Genomic DNA, 20,646 nt, shown 5'->3' on the forward strand with positions numbered 1-20,646 from the left:
AAAACAAAAATAGGAGGAAGACCTGGTAGAAGCTATTGATGATGATGATGATGAATGGATACAGATTTGATTTAATGCTCAGTCATGTTCATATAATCTCAGACATAAATTACTGCAGTTTAAGGCCATCCATAGAACATACTATATGCCAGTGAAACTGAATATCATGCATTCAGAAATGTAAGTCCTCTGCTGGAGGTGTAAAACACCTTTGCTTGGAAATGTTGATAAGGGAGACTTATCAGAAGAAACTGTGTAACCTAGTATTTATAGCGGCTAAGAAATGCATTTCCATTAATTCGAAGGTTGGTTATCCTCCCACAATGGATGACAGTAATGTCAAGTTATGTATCAATAGATTTGATTTATTTCCAGATTAAGGGTATACAGTGCAACTTTCATACAGTTTGGATGTCTTATATGGAATACTGTGCGACAAAAGGAGTCTGTATTGAAAACATGCCCACGTCAGGGGAGATACCCATTTAGGCAATCCCTGCTGGGCTGCTCAGTCCTGGCAATGGTGGTCTGTTGGTTGTCACTCTGGCCTTGGCCTAACACACCTGAAACCAATAATGAATGTTTCACTAAGATCCTAAAGCTGAATGGGGTGTGTTGGGTTGGGGCGCTGTAGGGCGGTGGACCCATACAGGCAGGACGGAGCTCTACAGTACCATTAGGCCTATGATATGAATTACAGTGCCCTCTGTAATTATTGAGACAGTGAAGCATTTTTTCTTCTTATGGCTCTATACTCCAAAAGTTTGGATTTTAAATCAAACAATGACTATGAAGTTATTGTGCAGACTGTCAGCTTCCATTTGAGTGTAATTTCATCCATATTGGGTGAACCGTTTTGAAATTACAGCACTTTTTGTACATAGTCCCCCATTTTAGGGGCGCAAAAGTATTGGGACAAATTCACTTGTATGTGTATTAAAGTAGTAAAAAGTTAAGTATTTGGTCTCACATTCATAGCTGTTTGTTTTGCTTGTGTTTCAGATTATTTTGTGCCCAATTGAAATGAATGGTAAATAATGTATTGTGTCATTTTGGAGTAACTTTTATTGTAAATAAGAATATAATATGTTTCTAAATACTTCTATATTAATGTGGATGCTAACATGATTACAGCTAATCCCAAATGAACTGTGAAAAATGATGAGTGAGAAAGTTACAGACGCACAAACATCATAACCCCAAGACATGCTAACATCGCACCACTACACTAATAAAATAGCTTAGCATTTTTCAAGGGGTATGATATTTGTGTGTCTATAATTTTCTCACTCATCATTATTCACAATTCCTTCAGGATTATCCATAATCATGGTAGCATCCACATTCATGTAGAAGTGTTTAGAAATAGATATTCTTATTTACAATAAAAGTGAATGCAGGAAATTATGAGTCTTTCTTGTATTATGAAAAGTGTTTTGACTTATTTCCTTCCTCTCCAAAAGTTGTGTAAGTGTAGGCTGCTATTTATCGTGTTCTACATACAATTCATTATGTAAGTACATGATGTGTTATGTTTGTTAATTATAATTTAGCAGTGAATGTATTAAGTAAACCAGGTTAGTCGGCTATATGACGCAACGACTGCACCCATCTGCGATTCCCGACGTCTGCTTTTCACTGGAATGTGGTTTGCCCGAAATTAACTGATTTTGTGATTGTTTTCTTTCACCCTTTTACTCGAGACACCGATAAAGTTGCCCGAATAGTCCTTCAAATATCATAAAGACTAGGATCCCTGTTCCTGGAGAGCTACCACCATGTAGGTTTTCATTCCAACCCCAATTTAGTGCACCCGATTCTAATAATTAACTGGTTTACAAAATGAGCCAGGTTAGTGACAACTTGGGTTGGAGTGAAAACGTCCAGGAGGGTATAGCTCCAGGAACAGAGAACCCTGGTCTACAGGTAGTCCTACTCAGCTGAGGGAAATTGCGTCTACCTGGATACACCTAGCAATCCACATGCTGCACTGCCGAGGGACTACATTGAGGGGCATCCTACTAAAACTTTAAAAGAGACTAAACAACTACACACAGACTAAAAAAAACGTTCCCATTAAACGTGTGTAAATGACAGCTCACCTCTGAATACACTATCCCCATGTCGCCTCTTCTTCAGTGACAAAATACTTTCCCCGGTGAAATAAAACACCTGACTTTTATTTTTTAGAAGCCAGTCAAGTAAAATGTCTTCAGAGGTAGGCTAATATTTCCACAGCCGATGTATTCATTTTTCAGTTACGCACCTATCAGATTCATCATGCTAGTAACACCATTACTGTAGGGTGTGGCTTGTTTGAGTCATTACCACTTTGCTCATTTTAACAAGAACAGGCAACAATTGTGGGTAAGCACTTTGTGCAAAGGCCTAACTGCAGTATACTGTGGTATTTTGGACCAAGTAATTGTAGAATAACTTGTGTAGGCCTACTACTGCTGTTGAACTGCAGTTATACTGCACTGTAACTCCAATTACACTGCAAAATTACTGCAGTAAAAACTACTTATTTTGGAAGCAGTATTTGCAGCATACTGCACTCTTTTTTCGTAAGGGATGGCGCAACAACACGGGTGTGCAAGGCGAAGGGTTCACTAGAATAGAGCTATCTGATAAATCTGCGCAGCATTTTTTACACATGATCCTAAGCGTGTTTGGATGTCAATTGCTTAATTAACTCAGGAACCACTCCTGTGTGGAAGCACCTGTTTTCAATATACTGTATCCCTCATTCATTCAACTGGTTCCATTATTTTGGCATTTAGGATTTTCATTTGTAGCATTATGTGGTGATTTCCATCTATCCACGTTGCAGAGATCAGCACAGCAGGGCCGCAGGAAAACGTGTGGCAAGCTGGAATTTGCCCCCAGCAACATTTGGTTCAGTTGAAGACAAGATATTGACACAAAAGTGTTGAAAAGGAGGGACAAAGTACTGTTGTTTAGACTGCTTTGCCTCACTCATGCTATGTCAACTCGTGCACAATTAATCTGATCAGCTATAACCTACCGATAACAACCACAGCTGCAGGTAGCCTAGAGAAACCATATGCGCTCTGACCCCCTCTGGCCATGGGAAACGAAGCGGTAACGTCATGTATTCATAGCCTAAGCCATGCACTGCATTTATAGCCTAAAATAGGCCTATTTATTTGTGTTAAGAGACCATGTGAATGTGATCAAATGTTGTTTATGTTCAAAACTTCGGGTGGCTAGGCTGTCTAGACCTTATCAATCCAAAATGATTGACTGGAATTAATAAATCAACACAATAGTGATGACATAGTGTATGAGTAACTTTTTAAATGCAAAGGCCTACACAGGTGACATACATACGTCTATATACATAATATATGTATAGCTAGTTTTTGTATGCGTCAAACCTCTCACGGGGTTGTTTTAGCCCTGAACTAGTTCACCTGATTCACCTTATCAAGGGCTTATCAGTGGCGCCCATATTTTTTTCAAAAATTGAAATGCATGTTATTTTGGCATTAATGTGTCACATATCAGTTTGCAAACAATGTAAAAAATAATATAGAATTGAGTTAATAAAGCCGCATACAAACATGGTCCCTTTTTTGTTTTCTTGAGTAAGGCAGCTCCAAAATGCAGGTGTTTCAGCCTAGCTCAGTGCTTTCTGTGGTGGTGGGGCAAGTCAGCAGAAAATACGGAGCGGTGCGCCGTGATTGGCTCAGTGTTCTGTCACTCATGGGGACACTACGTCACCGCCAAGTCTAAGGGTAGAGCTCAAAAATTCAAGCCCCTTGGGTACTGCCATAGAGTTACATTAGAAGTGCCCATCCAAGAAGACTCAAGGTCATTGGCCACAGATAAAACGTCAAATCACGTTATATCTACAGTAGCTTTGATTGGGCTGATCATGTCAACATCATACTTTCAAAATCTTAGCAGTCATCATGAATCGAATCGACAATCTACTGGCAAATCCTTTTAAATCCCTGTCATATGAAGGGAAATAATGAAGAGAAAGTGTAGATAAAACACATCGGTGCTCATCGGCTATTGGACATAAACATTACACCACAACTTACTCCTACGGAGCTGTGAAGGGAACGGCACCTCCATACCTTCAGGCTCTGATCAGGCCCTACACCCAAACAAGGGCACTGCGTTCATCCACCACTGGCCTGCTGGCCCCCCTACCTCTGAGGAAGCACAGTTCCCGCTCAGCCCAGTAAAACTGTTCGCTGCTCTGGCACCCCAATGGTGGAACAAGCTCCCTCACGACGCCAGGACAGCGGAGTCAATCACCACCTTCCGGAGACACCTGAAACCCCACCTCTTTAAGGAATACCTAGGATAGGATAAAGTAATCCTTCTAACCCCCCCCTTAAAAGATTTAGATGCACTGTTGTCAAGTGGTTGTTCCACTGGATATCATAAGGTGAATGCACCATTTTGTAAGTCGCTCTGGATAAGAGCGTCTGCTAAATGACTTAAATGTAATGTAATGTAAATGTAACTTGTACATCACAAATTCAACAATGAGTGGTTTGGAAGGAATCAGTGGCTAACTGAAAGCATTACAAAGCAATCAGCCTGCTATTCAGTGGAGTGGCTGTGTGGTTCCAAGTCTAAGATTAAGGGTCTCTTTTCCTTGTTTAAAATTATAAACATTCAACATTGATCATGCTGTCAATGAAGCTCAAAACAACCGTTAACTCGGAACTGCAAAATCAGACTTTAGTGAGTTCAAGACAACTGGGACCTCGGGAAAAATTATCTACGACTAGGAAAATACGTTTTGAACTTTCATCCAACTCAGAATTGTAAATCCGGAACTCAGGCCTCTCTCTAGAGCTATGGCCTGAATATCACTGACATCATCATGATTCAACCTTTTTTCCCCCCAAGTTACCAGTTGTCTTGAAAGCACCATAAATCCAGAGAATGGCAGACTGTGATGACAGTTTGACAAAATTTGCCCACAAAGGACTGCCGTGCCACCTTCCTGTTCAAGTGAGCACAGCACAACAAGGTGAGTCCAAGAATGTCTTATATGCTTCTGCATAAATGATGTAATATGCCAGGGACATATGTATACTGTAGACAAGAATGTAATACTAAGTGTACGTTGTGTAGTAAGCTGTTAGTAGCCCATGTGAAACACCCTAATAATTTGGTCTATTTTCACCTCTTAATTTCGCCTACTGTTCTGACTTGGTGGTGCACATGCAGCCTATAACCTGTTTTTGAGAAATGTAATGATCAAATATTGTAAGAGCTTTCATTGTCTGCTTATATGCCCCCTTTATATATCCTACGGTTCTGACTTGGTGTACAGGGAGAACACTAAGAACGGCCCATGTTCTGAATTCTGTCGCTGTACATTTCAAAAGTGCTCAACAAATAGTTATACGTTCGTCCTAGCTCGCTCATTAATGTCTTAATCGAAATTACGGATTGCCTCTTATCCGCATTTGGTCCCCATATGACTTAGTTTGTACATCTCAATTGTCATTAGAAACCACATTTGTTTAAGAAAGTCAGCCATTACAGCTATGTTTTTTTTAAAGGCAGTAAATGAGGCTGAATGAACTGTTTCGCTGCCAGACAAGACTCCGCTGATAGCCAGGTGTAGTAGTGGTAAGGTGTTGGGACTGCTGTTGGGACAGCTTTATGTAGGCCCTAACAGTTTGTGGGCACCATTTGTCACCGTTATAGTGCAATTCATATGTTGTTTTAGTGTTGTGTTGTGGCCTTGCTGGCATGCATCCCACCTTTTTTTGTTTGTTTGCCCCACGAAGATGTACATGCTAATATCGCATCTGGGCTGATTATTTGTTGACAAGTTGAATCAGGTGTGTTCGTTCTGGAATAGATAAAATACATTAACCCCCCCCCCACACACACACATAACTCAACATTTCGACTTAGTATCACGAAATGTTAAGAGTGCATCTCGAACATTTTTAAATAGCTTCCACACAGTGGCGGTTCTAGACCATTTCAACTGGGGGGCCAAGCTGGGGCCAGTTGTACTGTTAGAGGGGCCAGTTACATTAGACATTATTGTTGTCATATCGTTTTCTTCACTGCATTGCAGGCATTAGCAGGCAAAAGACCATGTTCATAATCATCATCATTGCCACTGTCTAATAAGGATGTAAAAAAAGAATGATAGCAAAAATGTGTTATGTAAGAATGATTTCATACTCCACATTTAGGGGGCCACAAGGGGGTCCAAAATTGTTGTCAGGCCACATTCAAATACATCTGGGTAGCTGAATGGGCTTCAATAGAAATATCTTCTTCTTGTTGGGCAGCCTTTAGATTTTTTTCTTTCTAATTTTCCCCACGTTAACATGCAATGTGTCAAGCCAAACGCTTCTGTGGTGTGCACCATGAACAATCTTCTTATAAATTACAGGATGCGTGAATATTCTTTTTGTAAATTACAGGATGCAAATGATGCCGCATGTGTCGCAACTGTAGGGCATTCTCTCTTTTTTGTCCACCAGGGTGGTGGACTGGATTCTCCTCTCCACACATCACTTCATAGAGACCGCCGCTGCTGCCAACACCACATCGCCGATGCTATAATAGGTGGACTGGATAACAATCTCTCTCGCCTTATTGGACATTGGATTTGAAAGACAGCTTTCAGCCATTTTATCGCTGGTAAACTGTCGCTCTTTCTATCCTTTTTCATTTTGAACAATGACTTCATGAAGTAGATTACCGTACAAAAGCTAAATCGGCGAGGTTTGGATAAGAGAATAGTGATTTATTGACGCCTGTTTTCGCACTCAATTCTAGCATGTGCCACGTGACGACAGGGACACACGAGTATGGGCATTAGCGGGTAAATAAACTGGTAAGCGTTTTCACCTATTTACATGGTTGATCAATTTACTGCACGTTAAGCTGTGTAAATCAAATAGCTTCTATTATTTTCCTGAATCTACACGCAGTAGTCTGATTAAGTTAGTCTCATTCATCCCCCCCCCTCTTAAATCTCCTGATGTTGCAAAACTGTGAAATGCCCAGGAATTTATTTTAAATCACAAACATGAAGTCCAATTGCTACATGGAATCTGAAATTACAAGTTCACTGTAGCCCAAAGGGATGATCGACGTCATTGTACAGATACAATGTTGTTGAGACACTTTCCTAGCGTTGACATGTAGGGTGTGATTTTTATCTTTATATTGATACACATGGCTATCAAAAGAGGACGATGTACTACTGTAATAGCTAGTGACAGGTGCATCAGTTTACCAAAGAATACAGGAAACAGTCAAGCCTGTCTGAGAGAGCGGAAGTTACACTGTACATTCAACTGTTTTATTTTGTTTCAGAGGATACTTACATACGTTCTACATCTATAAATTCACTGACGTTTGTTATTAAAATTACTTAAGATAATGTTATAATGGATATTAGATACTTGTACAATGGACAATTTATCCAAATGATAGTACTGTGACTTAAGTACAGTAGACTGCCTACAATGCAACCACATTCATTTTTTCGTTTTGGGGGGGTTCCTGAATCTGCACTGTTTGCAAGTCATATCTTAAAATTGTCTGCCATTTTTGAATGGTGCATTTAGTGTGCAAATTCAATTGAAGGAAAGACTCATGATTGCGATGCCACATAGTAGGGCAATGTTAATAGGGAAGTTGTAGTTAGAAAGCCTAATTAATATCATGCTGTATTCATAATCTGCTAGTAGGGTTGAATGGCGGGAACACGGTTACCGAGATTTACCACCTTAAGCCACTCCCTTTTCCCGGGATAAATAACTATGAGAAACCGGTAAATAATAATAAATTATTTATATGAACAGCATGGAGTGAAATGGAAGTGTTAAATTATATGCAATGTCTAAATCTGGCTTTTCTACGGCCTCTGCATGATGAATCATCAATGCTCAGGGTGGGGACAGACCATATCAGATTGGAGCGTAGTTCACAATGTATGTAGATCTATCTCATGGTAACTTTTTTTATTTTCTTGTGACAGGTAGGCCTACATTTGCTGCAGCATAGTCTATAATATAAAGACCAAATGCACGTTGAATTTACCCATCTAACTTTCAGGGGTCACCTTATTTTTTTAAAAGATGAAGATATATAAAGAGAACTTTTTGTAAGGATATAATTTATTTTTTTTTAATTACAGCTGCAGAGTTTCAAAACCTTTCTCGAATATTGTTGCTTTAAATTAGTGCATGCCGAGCAGTCTCTCGCAGTCTTTCTCTCTCTTCATCAATTCCATTGAAATTGCATCCAATATAGATAATCCTGTTCTAGATTGCTATATAGATGCTCTATAACCTTTTAAATAATATCCCTTGCGACCATGATTTATAGGCCTAAAGGCAGAGACAACAAGACACAGTGGCAGAATAAATTCAACCACACCTTTTGGTTTTATCACAAAACTGGATAGCAACCTCTGTCCAGTGAAGTCCACAAAGCATATTGCATGTACAGCAACAGACAGTTACATGACCTACAGCAGGGTCAAGCAAGTACATTTTTCCAACATTTTTGGACCACTAAACAGCTATTGATTTAAATCCACAAAGAGTTACCAGAAGTCACAAAAATATATACAACTGTCATCAAGGCAAAGGGTGGCTACTTTGAAGAATCTCAAATATACAGTATTTTGATTTGTTTAACACTGTTTGGTTAGAATATGATTCCACATGTGTTATTTCATAGTTTTGATGTCTTCACTATTATTCTACAATGTAGAAAATAGTAAAAATAAAGAAACCCTTGAATGAGTAGGTGTGTCAAATGTTGACTGGTACTGTATGTGTATTGGATAACGACACAATCATTTGGCCTTTTTTGGGCTCATTACATGTCTTTAATGTAGGGCTCATAAAATGTATGTAATGTAGGGCCCATGTAATATATGGCTCATTAGGCACAGGTAGCATCAGACTTGAATTTTCAATCAAAGCTCTAATCAAATCCAGACAAAGGCCTATTTACAGTATATGCTTTTGAATGACACTTTCTGTTTTACCAGATTACCTGGGAGAAAAGTGATTTATTCTAGGGATGGAACATTTTGTAAAATACTGGGAAAATATTCAACTCTATCTGCTAGTGACTGAAGCCTGTCAAGTCTCCTGTAATTTTATTTGGTAAAAAATCATATTTGAATCAGTGAATGTTGTTCCCATCTGCTTGAGCATTTATTACTGAATCTCGCAGAGAAAGTATGAATCCAAAGCTTGGCGAACACTCCACATGTGAATGATGAGTGCTCAAGTGCTTATGACAGGATAGACAAAAGGATACAAGAGAGATTTTGATCAGACTAGCCAGATCTCTCTGGAGTCTGGACCTCAACTAAACTATTTATTTTCAGTACAGAGGTCAATGTTTCTATTTGGGGCACACTTTGGATTATAAAGGACTTGTTTGCCATTTCTTTTCACATTTATTTGTTGGAGTGAAAATGAATTAGAGGAATAATTCAGAATTCTAATCAAATGTTTGTATTAAATACACGTATTAACTGCAGAAATATACACATTTTACAGGAACTGACTTGATGTCTCTTTTTCACATTGCAGTCAGCCTTGGGCAGTGTTAATTACACCTAGATTTCACACCATGCTGCTATTGTGTACTGTACATGATGGGTTTCCATGGCAGCATCAACCAGAATGTCACTGACAAATGGAAAGGGTTTGGATGTATTGCAACATCTTGCTTTCAATTCGGTTGCACTATCAAATAGTAGTTTTGGGATTGAAGAGTAGAGGGACTCTGGAGGATTAAAGGCACTGTTCAAATCTGCTCATTGACCAAGCTTAGTGATAGATAAAGGATTTCATCTCAGCAGAATATGTCCATGAATCACCCTATTTTGCTCCTTGGTTACAAGCTGTCATAGCAACAGTATGCTACCTTTTCTTGGAGGCCATTAAAGCATGTTTCGCTGTTTTGAAGAACCTGTAAGAATTTGTTTGAGTGGCTGCTTTTGGAGACTCGTGCTATGAAACAACATAAATCCTTGTTGGCTGAAAATACTACATACTGTAATACAAGTCAAGTTCTAAGTCAAGAGCTTGATCAATTTATATGACTCCTACCGAGGGTAAGCTGTCTCTGTGGACAACATTAATGTCTCGATCTCTCAGTGAGAGGGAACCTTATCGACCCAACGGCCATCATCACACAACCGAGTCATGGCCATTAGCCGAGCTAAGATTTCTCTCCTCTTGTCTCCAGTGGGCTTTCATCTTAGGAGATGACAGGTGGACACATTTGGGAAGATTGGAGCCTGTGATCCTGCAGTCTAAAGACACCATGGAGCAAGGTTTCAGCTTCAGCACATTGGTGAGTCTTGTTAGTCGGGGGTAAAGGTGTCTGTTTGCTTCCCATCCTAAACAGTTTGTGCATATATTATGATGACATTTTGTGACGTTTTTGTTCCCTTTGGTCTTTGGCAAGGTTTTTTTTCGGCTGTTCATGCTCACAATTTTTGTTGTTGTTGAGACAATCCGAAGTGTGGTGATTGGTCAACAGTAGGGATTCTTCAAATAAGTGTTTGTTGTCATTCGATGAGAGACGACTTGCTTTCATGCACATTTTTTTCCATTGTGGAATACTGCAACAAACATCTTAGCTATAAAATTACTAAAACCTCTTCGGAACGAACATCAATTAATTACAGATTTTTTTAGTACATTTTTGAGGAAGTGTTAACTGGCTACGGCGTCTCAAGAGGGACAAACGGTACTATTGCCGCGCTTTTCAAATTTTTCAAGCGACTGTCTTAAGGGAGTATTTTTTATTTATTTTATTTATTTCACCTTTATTTAACCAGGTAGGCAAGTTGAGAACAAGTTCTCATTTACAATTGCGACCTGGCCAAGATAAAGCAAAGCAGTTCGACAACATACAAAAACACAGAGTTACACATGGAGTAAAACAACATACAATCAATGATGCAGTAGAAAAAAAAAAATATATAAGATTATATACAATGTGAGCAAATGATGTGAGATAAGGGAGGTAAAGGCAAAAAAATGCCATGGTGGCAAAGTAAATAAAGTATAGCAAGAAAAACACTGGAATGGTAGATTTGTAGTTTGAAGAAAGTTCAGAGATAAAATATAAATAATATGGTGCAAAGGAGCAAAATAAATAAAATAAATAAATACAGTAGGGGAAGAGGTAGTAGTTTGGGCTAAATTATAGATGGGCTATGTACAGGTGCAGTGATCTGTGAGCTGCTCTGATAGCTGGTGCTTAAAGCTAGTGAGGGAGATAAGTGTTTCCAGTTTCAGAGATTTTTGTAGTTCGTTCCAGTCATTGGCAGCAGAGAACTGGAAGGAGAGACGACCAAAGGAGGAGTTGGCTTTAGGGGTGACCAGAGAGATATACCTGCTGGAGCGCGTGCTACAGGTGGGTGCTGCTATGGTGACCAGTGAGCGGAGATAAGGGGGGGACTTTACCTAGCAGGGTCTTGTAGATGACCTGGAGCCAATGTGTTTGGCGACGATTATGAAGCGAAGGCCAGCCAACGAGAGCGTACAGGTCGCAGTGGTGGGTAGTATATGGGGCTTTGGTGACAAAACGGATGGCACTGTGATAGACTGCATCCAGCTTGTTGAGTAGAGTATTGGAAGCTATTTTGTAAATGACATCGCCGAAGTCGAGGATTGGTAGGATGGTCAGTTTTACGAGGGTATGTTTGGCAGCATGAGTGAAGGATGCTTTGTTGCGAAATAGGAAGCCAATTCGAGATTTCACTTTGGATTGGAGATGCGAGGCACATGCGTTCACTTCACCTAGCCGAGTTCTGCTAGGCGCAAACTGAACCTAGTGTGCACGCCTTAAGGGGTTAGAGGTGAAGTGGGGAGAGATGGGCTGTGTGTGGAGTGGGAGGTGACAGGGAGAGTGATGGGCTGTGTGTGGAGTGGGATAGGTGGGAGGTGAGTAAGGTTGATGGGCTTGAGTTCACTTGTCTTTAGGAAATGTAGGAATCAAGGTGAGTATAGGAAGGTGGGTGGAAAGCTGGAGTGAATGGGTGTCCTCTGTGTAGAAGGGGGTGATGAGGGTGTGGGTGGGCTGCATTGATTTCTTCTGTAGAGTGGGGGGGACTGGGAATGGGTTAGTGGGTTGGGGATCCACGCCAACGGTTTCCCCTGACTCACTCCCGTTAGTATTCAGCTGCTCTGTCAGACTCATCTCTCCATTCAGAGCCATCCCTCCATCCTGGGGTGGGAGAAAGGGATGGTGCGGATGTTTGCCTCTTTACACTTCCTCTGCTCATGAATAGATGATTAGACAAAGGAGATGCTATCATCAAGCTCTCCAAAGAGCGAAATCTCCTGCCTGCTTCAACTGTCGCTGCCGAAAGGATGTCTTAATCTGATCCTTCATCGAGAGTACAATCATTTCCCCCGCAGTCTTCGTCACTACCCCCTGTAGAGTCCAGTGGAGTCTTGATAAGACTCCCACGTCAATAGTAACCTCAAAGAACTCCGAGGCAGCAGTGTCCCGTGTGTACTGTGCTGTTTTCATTAGTGTGGTGCAGAGCAGGGCTGATCAGGCTAGCGTGTACTAGCATAGCGCCGTCCGTTCTACCTATGAATGCTTCCGATCAGCCCCCCTCCATCCCCCGCCTGTTTTGGCCGCCTTGACCTAGTGAGGGATGGCAGTGCTGATGTTGTCTGGTCACGTGACCGCCTGGGGAGGGCTGGGAGGCTGCTGAAGGAGACGGCTCATGCTGATCCTAGCTGTTGGTATTTCAGTTGATGCTACTGTAGACCTCTGCTAGGGGTGATAGTGTTGCTGTGTCAGGCTGTTAGCCTTAGGGTTTTTCTGCCTATGTAGACACTGGTTCTGATGCAATGCTAGTGATAAATGTGTTGTTTTGGGCCCTGTGGTGTAGAAAGAGGTGTGCTAGTGCTGATAGGGCTGTCCTCTCCATGCTTAGTCAAATCCTAACCTTATCCATTGGAAGGGAAAATGCTAAACTACCACAAGGACATCTATTATGTTCTTCTGTACTCCGGCGCTTGTGGTTACATTGACTGCTAAGTTGACCTCTGTGACACTTTGAACTCTGATCCTGGTGACCTTTGACCCCCCCCCCCCAACAGAAGAAGCTGGCGGCCGAGCCGGACCACACCGACGTGAGCTTGACGGCGGCGGAGCGCGTGTTGGCCCTCAGCAAGATGGGCTGCAGCGTGGAGATCAACGAGGAGATCACGCCACGCCGCTACTTCCGCTCTGGCGTGGAGATGGAGCGCATGGCCGCCGTGTACCTGGAGGAGGGCAGCCTGGAGAACGCCTACGTCCTCTACAACAAGTTCATCACGTGAGGAGAGAGAGTGCCCACTGGGCACACTGGTTGAATCAACGTCGTTTCCACGTCATTTCAATGAAATGACGTTGAACCAACGTGGAATAGATGTTGAATTGACAATTGTTGCAGACTAGTTTAGGGCCTGTGATAGTGGAATACTAACATACCTATGTCCAATGTACTAATGGCAGTTCAAGTACTTGATTGATGAATAATACAAATAAAAATGTATTCGTCACATGCGCTGAATACAACCGGTGTCGACTTTACTGTGAAATGCTTACTTATGAGGCCTTTCCCAACGATGCAATAATAATGGTAGGAATAAACGAGGAATAAAATACACAAGAATGAAGCTATATACAGACAGTAGCAGTACCATATCAATGTGTGGGGGTACGAGGTAATTGAGGTCGATATGTACCTAATAGGCAGGGGTAAAGTGACTAGGGTACAGGATTAATAGTAGTAGTAGCAGCAGCAGTAGTAGTAGTAGCAGTAAAAATAAGTCTTCATAAACTATAATCTGTCTAACCATCTCTGTTGTGTCAGTCTGTTTGTAGAGAAACTCCCCAGCCATCGAGACTACCGGGAGTGCAGCGTGCCAGAGAAGCAGGTGATAATGAAGGTAAACCCTTGGCCTGCTCTGTTGGGGGGACTCCCATGGTGCTAAACCCTTGATCTGCTGTGTTGGGGGGGACTCCCATGGTGCTAAACCCTTGGCCTGCTGTGTTGGGGGGGACTCCCATGGTGCTAAACCCATGATCTGCTGTGTTGGGGGGGACTCCCATGGTGCTAAACCCTTGGCCTGCTGTGTTGGGGGGGACTCCCATGGTGCTAAACCCTTGGCCTGCTGTGTTGGGGGGGACTCCCATGGTGCTAAACCCTTGATCTGCTGTGTTGGGGGGGACTCCCGTGGTGCTAAACCCTTGGCCTGCTGTGTTGGGGGGGACTCCCATGGTGCTAAACCCTTGGCCTGCTGTGTTGGGGGGGACTCCCGTGGTGCTAAACCCTTGGCCTGCTGTGTTGGGGGGACTCCCATGGTGCTAAACCCTTGGCCTGCTGTGTTGGGGGGGGACTCCTGTGGTGCTAAACCCTTGGCCTGCTGTGTTGGGGGGGGGGCTCCCATGGTGCTAAACCCTTGGCCTGCTATGTTGGGGGGGACTCCCGTGGTGCTCAGACCTGCAGAGAGCTCATTAATCTAGCTGGAAGGATGGAGAGAGGGGTGGCAGGGATGGAGAGAGGGGTGGCAGGGATGGAGAGAGGGGTGGCAGGGATGGAGAGAGGGGTGGCAGGGACGGAGAGAGGGGTGGCAGGGCCGGAGAGAGGGGTGGCAGGGCCGGAGAGAGGGGTGGCAGGGACGGAGAGAGGGGTGGCAGGGACGGAGAGAGGGCCCTGTCTGCCTGAGTGATAGGCTACTTAGTGGTCTGCTCTGATTTAAGTGAGGTATGTTTATGGTAAGCGATGCAAGGTCAGCTCAGGGACAGCACCAGTCTCAAAGGCTGTAGATGACCTTCTGGTGACTAACAGTAGAAGCGACACTATAATCTATTAAGAGCTTTGAAATGGTAGGTTAATGGCTTATTGTTTTTCTATTCTCAAAGTAGTGATTCAGCCCACTTGGCCTGACCGTTTAAGCTGCAAATTCCCTCTACTAATGGAAGAAAGTGTTTCCCTGCCTGCATTCACACAGATGTCCTTGTCCCGTTTATCTGTTGGGTGTTATTCTCAGAAATTGCAAGATGTCGCATTTCCGCGCAAAGATCAATTGAGGAAGCTCCTCCATGAGAAGTTCAACAAGGAACACGCAGCATATCTTATGAGTCAGGTAAGGTTTAGCACCAAAACCTTTCATTACATTCAGACAGGTTATTTTGGAGGCTGGCTGGATACCCTGTTTGTGCTAGTGTGCAACACCTGTTCATATTAGTTAGATACAGTGTGGTATTTGGATCACTTTTTGACGAATGGGTATACTTCAATGCAGCAAGTTTATAGTTGTAGTGATGAGAAGTGTTTTGGAGTAACATCACCTATATCAACAAATGGTACGAACATTGAGATGGCACAGATCTGTGTGTGTGTGTGTGTGTGTGTGTGTGTGTGTGTGTGTGTGTGTGTGTGTGTGTGTGTGTGTGTGTGTGTGTGTGTGTGTGTGTGTGTGTGTGTGTGTGTGTTCGTGTGCGCGCGCAGAGCCAGGCTGTGGTGGTGGATGGCTGTGGCCAGCAGCTGCAGAGGACGTCTCTGGTAGAGCAGGAGAGACTGAGGGTGGCTCAGCTGCGCAGGATGCAGATGGAGGCGGAGCAGTTCCGATACTTCGAGGACCAACTGCGCAGACAGGAGCTGGCCAATCGCAGAGACGAGGCGGTCGCTAAAGTGCCTGAACAAACGGACGGGTCCTGCCTGTCCCACTCCTCCAAGAACCATGTTCGTCTCGACCCAAACCGCAATCAACCTTGTCTCCCCAGCAGCAAGCCAGCAGCTACACTGGCTGGTGTACATAGTGAGTGTCCTGCTTCCATTACCATTGAACATCTAGGCTCTATATTTTAGATTGAATGATTGTTACTCAAACAATCCATTAGTTAGGTAATATGGGGAAGTCAATAATGAGTTACATTAATAGTTAATGTGTATATTTTAGCTGGCTAGTATAATAACTGTTGATGTATTTGTAGTCTGTATATGTGCTGCATGAGTCACATGGTTGGACATCCTGTTATTGTAGTTCAACATTATGTGTGTGTGTGTGTGTTTCCGCGCGTCTGTACAGCTCAACTGGTTGAGGGCCTGAGGCGGGTCGTCATTCCGAGAGACCTGACCTACAAGTTCTTGCTGCTAGCCGACAGCAACACAGCCAGGGGCATAGAGACATGTGGGGTCCTCTGTGGAAAACTGGTAAGACATGCTCTTACATTAAATATACTGTACGCAAACATTTATCCCTTTTTATTTGTAGACAAACTGCCAGTTTATTGGGGAAAGTCAAACATCCCAGTTTACTATGTCTAAGCGTACAACAGGAGTCACCATTTGTAATCATGTCATCTGTGAACGAGGAGGGAGGTTGCCAATGTAAGGTGTTCAAAGTTCAAGAATAGTATTTGAAGTCGCTTGTACTTCCTACATTATTTGCTGTCTTGTGATGTAAGTGCCTGCTCCAGATTGCTGTGTGTAGGTGGGTGTGCCATATCCTGCCAAATAGCAATAACAGTACTTCAGTGCCACCAGACTTATGAACCATTATTAGCAACTGTTGTGCATTTGTAATGAATTAGCTCATAAGCTGTTATAAATGCACTTCTAATGCCGTACGAGGGTATTCATGGGAAGTGTTCCCTTTTGCCTCTTCCAGACTCAAAATGAGTTTCTGCTGACCCATGTGGTGGTTCCCAAGCAGTCAGCTGGCCCAGACTACTGTGATATGGAGAACGTAGAGGAGCTCTTCAGTTTCCAGGACCACCACAGTCTGCTGACTCTGGGCTGGATCCATGTGAGTGTACATCACCCCCCACACACACACACACACACACACACACACACACACACACACACACACACACACACACACACAAACAAATAAAGGTAATACGCTGTCCATTCAGCCTGAAAGCAACCATTCAATCAATCACATATCTTTATAGAGCCCTTTTTACAACAGCAGTTGTCATAAAGTGCCTATACAGAAACCCAGCCTTAAACCCCAGATAGAAAGCAATGCAGATATAGAGGCATGTTGACCAGGAGAAGCTCCTTAGAAAGGCAGGAACCTAGGAAGAAACCTAGAGAGGAACCAGGCTCTGAGGGGTGGCCAGGCCTCTTCTGGCTGTGCTGGGGAGAGATTGGCAGAGGCTGAGCTTTTATTTGCATAATATCACCATAGAAACCAGGCCCTCTGGTTCAGATGTCACAGTTATTCATAGCCCTGCCAGTCACCTTCAGAGAATGCACTGTAGATTCTGTACCCCTTCAATGTAAACCTTGGATTTACATCCCCTAACATGGGAGTTGTACAGGGGAGGGACACAGTGAAATGTACAGATGTAGGATCTTAATTTGAGCCAGTTTGCTACAGCAGGAAAAGTATCCTGCAGCAACTGGAAATATGAATAATTACGTGGATTATAATTAATGAAAATGTTTGCATTTTTTCGTTATGGCAAATCAAGTGTAAATTACAAACTTTAGAAGCCTTTTAAAAACTCATACACTACACGTTTGCATTTCCTGTTGTGCAGTAACAAAAGAGTGATCAAATCAAGATCCTACATCTGTAGTTCCACCGATTTTTGGGGAATGAAACCTATTCTGTAAATATCAAATGTAATTCACCTAACAGAAAATGACCTTTTTGACGCAGTTCCATTATCTCTTCTGCCGGTTGCTCTCTTCTCCTCTGCCCTTAGACCCACCCCACCCAGACGGCCTTCCTGTCCAGTGTAGACCTGCATACACACGGCTCCTACCAGCTCATGCTGCCTGAAGCCATCGCCATCGTCTGCTCGCCCAAGCACAACGAGTGAGTCTCTGTCCCTGTCCGCTAGAATGAGTAGGCCTGCTGATGCTAACGCTAAAGAAAACCAATCCACTAAGACATGCAATGTGGACGGTATTCAAATAGTTTATTCAGTAAGGAGCAATGTTCCAGGGAGTTAGAAATGCGTGATGTAGAACCAACATGATGATTCTCTGTGACGTGGAACAATGAGTCTTGTCAGTTCTATACTCAACATCTCTATCTGGTTGTCTAAATGTTCCAACCCACTGAACGAGCCTCGGGCGTAAGTTCAGCTCTGAGGGGTGGCCAGTCCTCTTCTGGCTGTGCTGGGGAGAGACTAACCTATGTTGGCTTTACGGTTGCTTAGCTGGAAGACTATCTACTTTTACTCGACGGACTTTCTTTGGCCATGAGAGCGTTGTGTAGACGAGGCCTGTGTCTGTGATCTGTGTTTTGCAGTACGGGGGTGTTCAGACTCACCAGCTCTGGCATGGGGGAGGTAGCCCGCTGCAGACTGAAGGGCTTTCACCCACACTCCAAGGACCCGCCGCTCTTCAGCGTAAGTCATACACACAGACATCCTCTCAGCACTGTCACGAATGGAGCTTGTATGTGTTCACATTTCCTTCTATTGTTAGTTGTGCTTCTCCACGGTGAGTTGACCTGAACAGTTAAACGAGGCTTTTCTCATTTCAGATCTGTAGGCATGTTGTTATAAAGGACTTGAAAACAACCGTGCTGGACCTCAGGTGACAGAGAGGGGAAGGGAAGACACTCACCCCCCCCCCCTCACCCCCCTCCTCCTCTGCATCACAAACTGGATCTCCTATTTATATCTTTGTTTACAATGAAGGCTTTTGTATTTATTAAAAAAAAAATAAAATAAGGACGTACTGTCAATTGAAACTGCTTTGCAACACATGGTGATGAATTGTTCTAATGGTGTCATTTTATCAACCCTTTATCCTAAAGTATGTTTTTTTTGATAGCTTAACAAGTCAATTTGGCAGAGTGGATTTTTTTTTTTGTTGCCAGTTCTGCTTGTCAGATTTGATGTGGAATTCTCCAGAGAGAACTACTTTAGCATGCAGGCCTGCTGTAAATGGCCTGAGGAGTTACAGTTTGAGAACTGGCTAAAGTGTGTGCACTTTTGTGTTATGTGAATGATAGTCTCCCATGAAGGTATCCTTACCATTTAACTTTCCTGGAACAGGACACAATGGAAAAGACTTGTAAGACACAATTATACAGCATTTGCACAATTGATTACATGCGGAGATTTGATGAACAAATAAAAACAAATTGATTTCTTAAATATAAAATGGACTGGATTTAATTGTGATGGCTCTGTGGTTTAGGAAGTTGTTTTGTTGTCTTTTTAGTCTTAGTTATAATGAATGACTTTTGGCCAGTTGGATGTTAGCCTTGACATTTTTGCGTTATATGTGAGTCTTGATTTATCTTGAAGTGTTGACCAAAAAAACCAGAAAAGAGAACCATAACTTAAATATTCCTAAAAGTAGCCTGTCGAGGTGGCATGTCTTGTGTGGGGAGGAACAAACCAAAGTGCTCAGAGAATTTGTAAGCAAAGAAACCTTAGGCGCCTTAAAGTAACTGTAGCTTTTTGCCATTCAAGGGCCTTGACTACACAGAGCTCAGGTATTGGCTCACTTTCCACGCCCATGAAGCATTTAAGTAGCCTAGTTCCAGACCTGTTTGTGCTCTCATCATTGTTTGGATTGCCAATGACCATTTGAAGTTAATGAAACACTACAAACATATCTGGGACCAGGCTAGCCTTTAAGCACCCCTCCCTGTAGAAAATTGAGCTCTCCTTTCACCTTTGGCAGAAGTGGGTGTGGTGGGAGAAAAAACGTGTCACACCCCCTCACAGCAGTCCTGATAATGGCTTTGTCTTTCATTTGACTTTATATCAGTACTACAGTGTGTTGTTGGACTGTTGCTACAGTGTGATTAGCTGTCCCAGTGGCGCTGTAGGAACATGCTCTGTTGTAGCGGCTTTGTGTTTAGAAATGGGAAAGACAACCAGTCAATGCAGTGACTCTACCATCATTTTCCACTGTCATTTTGGTAATAAAACACATACTGCTTTATCTTCTTGTCCGAGTTTTTGTTTAACTGCGCGGCGTGTCTTTCCAAATGTGGTTGTTCTGCTTTCCCCTCCCCAAATCAACAGAACCATGTCATCAATGGAAAAGAATGAGTGAAAACGGGTTATCAAGACAGGGCCAGAGATCCAGTTCCTCTGCAATCCAGGGCAAGAAGTATCCCGCTGGGCACAGACGTCAATTCAACGTCTATTCCACGTTGGTTCAATTTCATTTCATTGAAATGACATGGAAACAACATTGATTCATCCAGTGTTTGCCCAGTGGGATGTCTGTGTAATTACATTAAGAGATCACACAAGCCAGTCTCCGTAAAGGATGACCCAGGACATTTGTACACCACGATAAGAAAAGTCCTTTTATGGTAGTTAATTTTCCCAGAATGTGGGGTAGTGACGCATAGAATCTTTTATCAGAAAAGAATGACGTAAAATGTGCAGGTTGACGTTTATTTAAGCAAAAAGCAAAAACACAGAGGAGTTGTGGCCAATATACCACGGCTAAGGGCTGTTCTTATGCATCACACAACGCAGAGTGCCTGGATACAGCCCTTAGCCGTGGTATATTGGCTATATACCACAAACCCCTGAGATGCCTTATTGCTATTATAAACTGGTTACCAATGTAATTAGAGCAGTAAAAATAAATGTTTTGTCATACCCGTGGTATACGGTCTGATATAC

General features: G+C 42.7%; 2 protein-coding genes across 8 annotated transcripts in view; one reads left to right on the forward strand and one right to left on the reverse strand.

Annotated features, from left to right (window-relative positions):
- The window catches only part of ankrd22 (ankyrin repeat domain 22), a 7,110-nt gene extending 4,801 nt beyond the window's left edge, over positions 1-2,309 (reverse strand). For 2 of the 3 annotated variants that reach the window (XM_014158285.2, XM_045702418.1), the window contains exon 1: positions 2,103-2,302. In XM_014158285.2, the coding sequence (XP_014013760.1) occupies positions 2,103-2,123 (21 nt within the window). In that variant the 5' untranslated portion in view covers positions 2,124-2,302. Of the gene's footprint in view, positions 1-2,102 lie in introns of all 3 variants that reach the window. The other variant, XM_014158284.2, reaches the window with a different exon arrangement.
- Positions 2,310-6,486: 4,177 nt separating this feature from the next.
- On the forward strand, positions 6,487-19,948 carry LOC106578960 (AMSH-like protease). 5 transcript variants are annotated; one of them, XM_014158288.2, is made up of 13 exons: positions 6,487-6,663; positions 6,802-6,859; positions 10,249-10,356; positions 11,332-11,427; positions 13,131-13,348; positions 13,889-13,964; positions 15,069-15,164; positions 15,530-15,839; positions 16,110-16,234; positions 16,692-16,829; positions 17,743-17,855; positions 18,294-18,393; positions 18,531-19,948. In XM_014158288.2, exons 3-13 carry the CDS (start codon positions 10,327-10,329, stop codon positions 18,585-18,587), a joined length of 1,359 nt encoding a protein of 452 aa, XP_014013763.1. In that variant the 5' UTR covers positions 6,487-6,663; positions 6,802-6,859; positions 10,249-10,326; the 3' UTR covers positions 18,588-19,948. The 5 variants fall into 5 exon arrangements, with proteins under 5 accessions (XP_014013763.1, XP_014013764.1, XP_045558376.1 ...); XM_045702420.1 differs by having other exon boundaries at positions 6,496-6,663; positions 11,322-11,427; XM_014158289.2 differs by lacking the exon at positions 11,332-11,427.
- Positions 19,949-20,646: the final 698 nt, after the last annotated feature.

Source organism: Salmo salar, chromosome ssa19 (genome assembly GCF_905237065.1).
Source record: "Salmo salar chromosome ssa19, Ssal_v3.1, whole genome shotgun sequence".
Taxonomy (NCBI): Eukaryota; Metazoa; Chordata; class Actinopteri; order Salmoniformes; family Salmonidae; genus Salmo; species Salmo salar.

Bases quoted from the DNA above. Each gene is read 5' to 3' on its own strand.
- LOC106578960 (XM_014158288.2), top strand. From the start codon at position 10,327: ATGGAGCAAGGTTTCAGCTTCAGCACATTG. The intron at 16,830-17,742 runs GTGAGTGTACAT...CTCTGCCCTTAG, and splicing joins TGACTCTGGGCTGGATCCAT to ACCCACCCCACCCAGACGGC. The intron at 18,394-18,530 runs GTAAGTCATACA...TTCTCATTTCAG, and splicing joins AGGACCCGCCGCTCTTCAGC to ATCTGTAGGCATGTTGTTAT.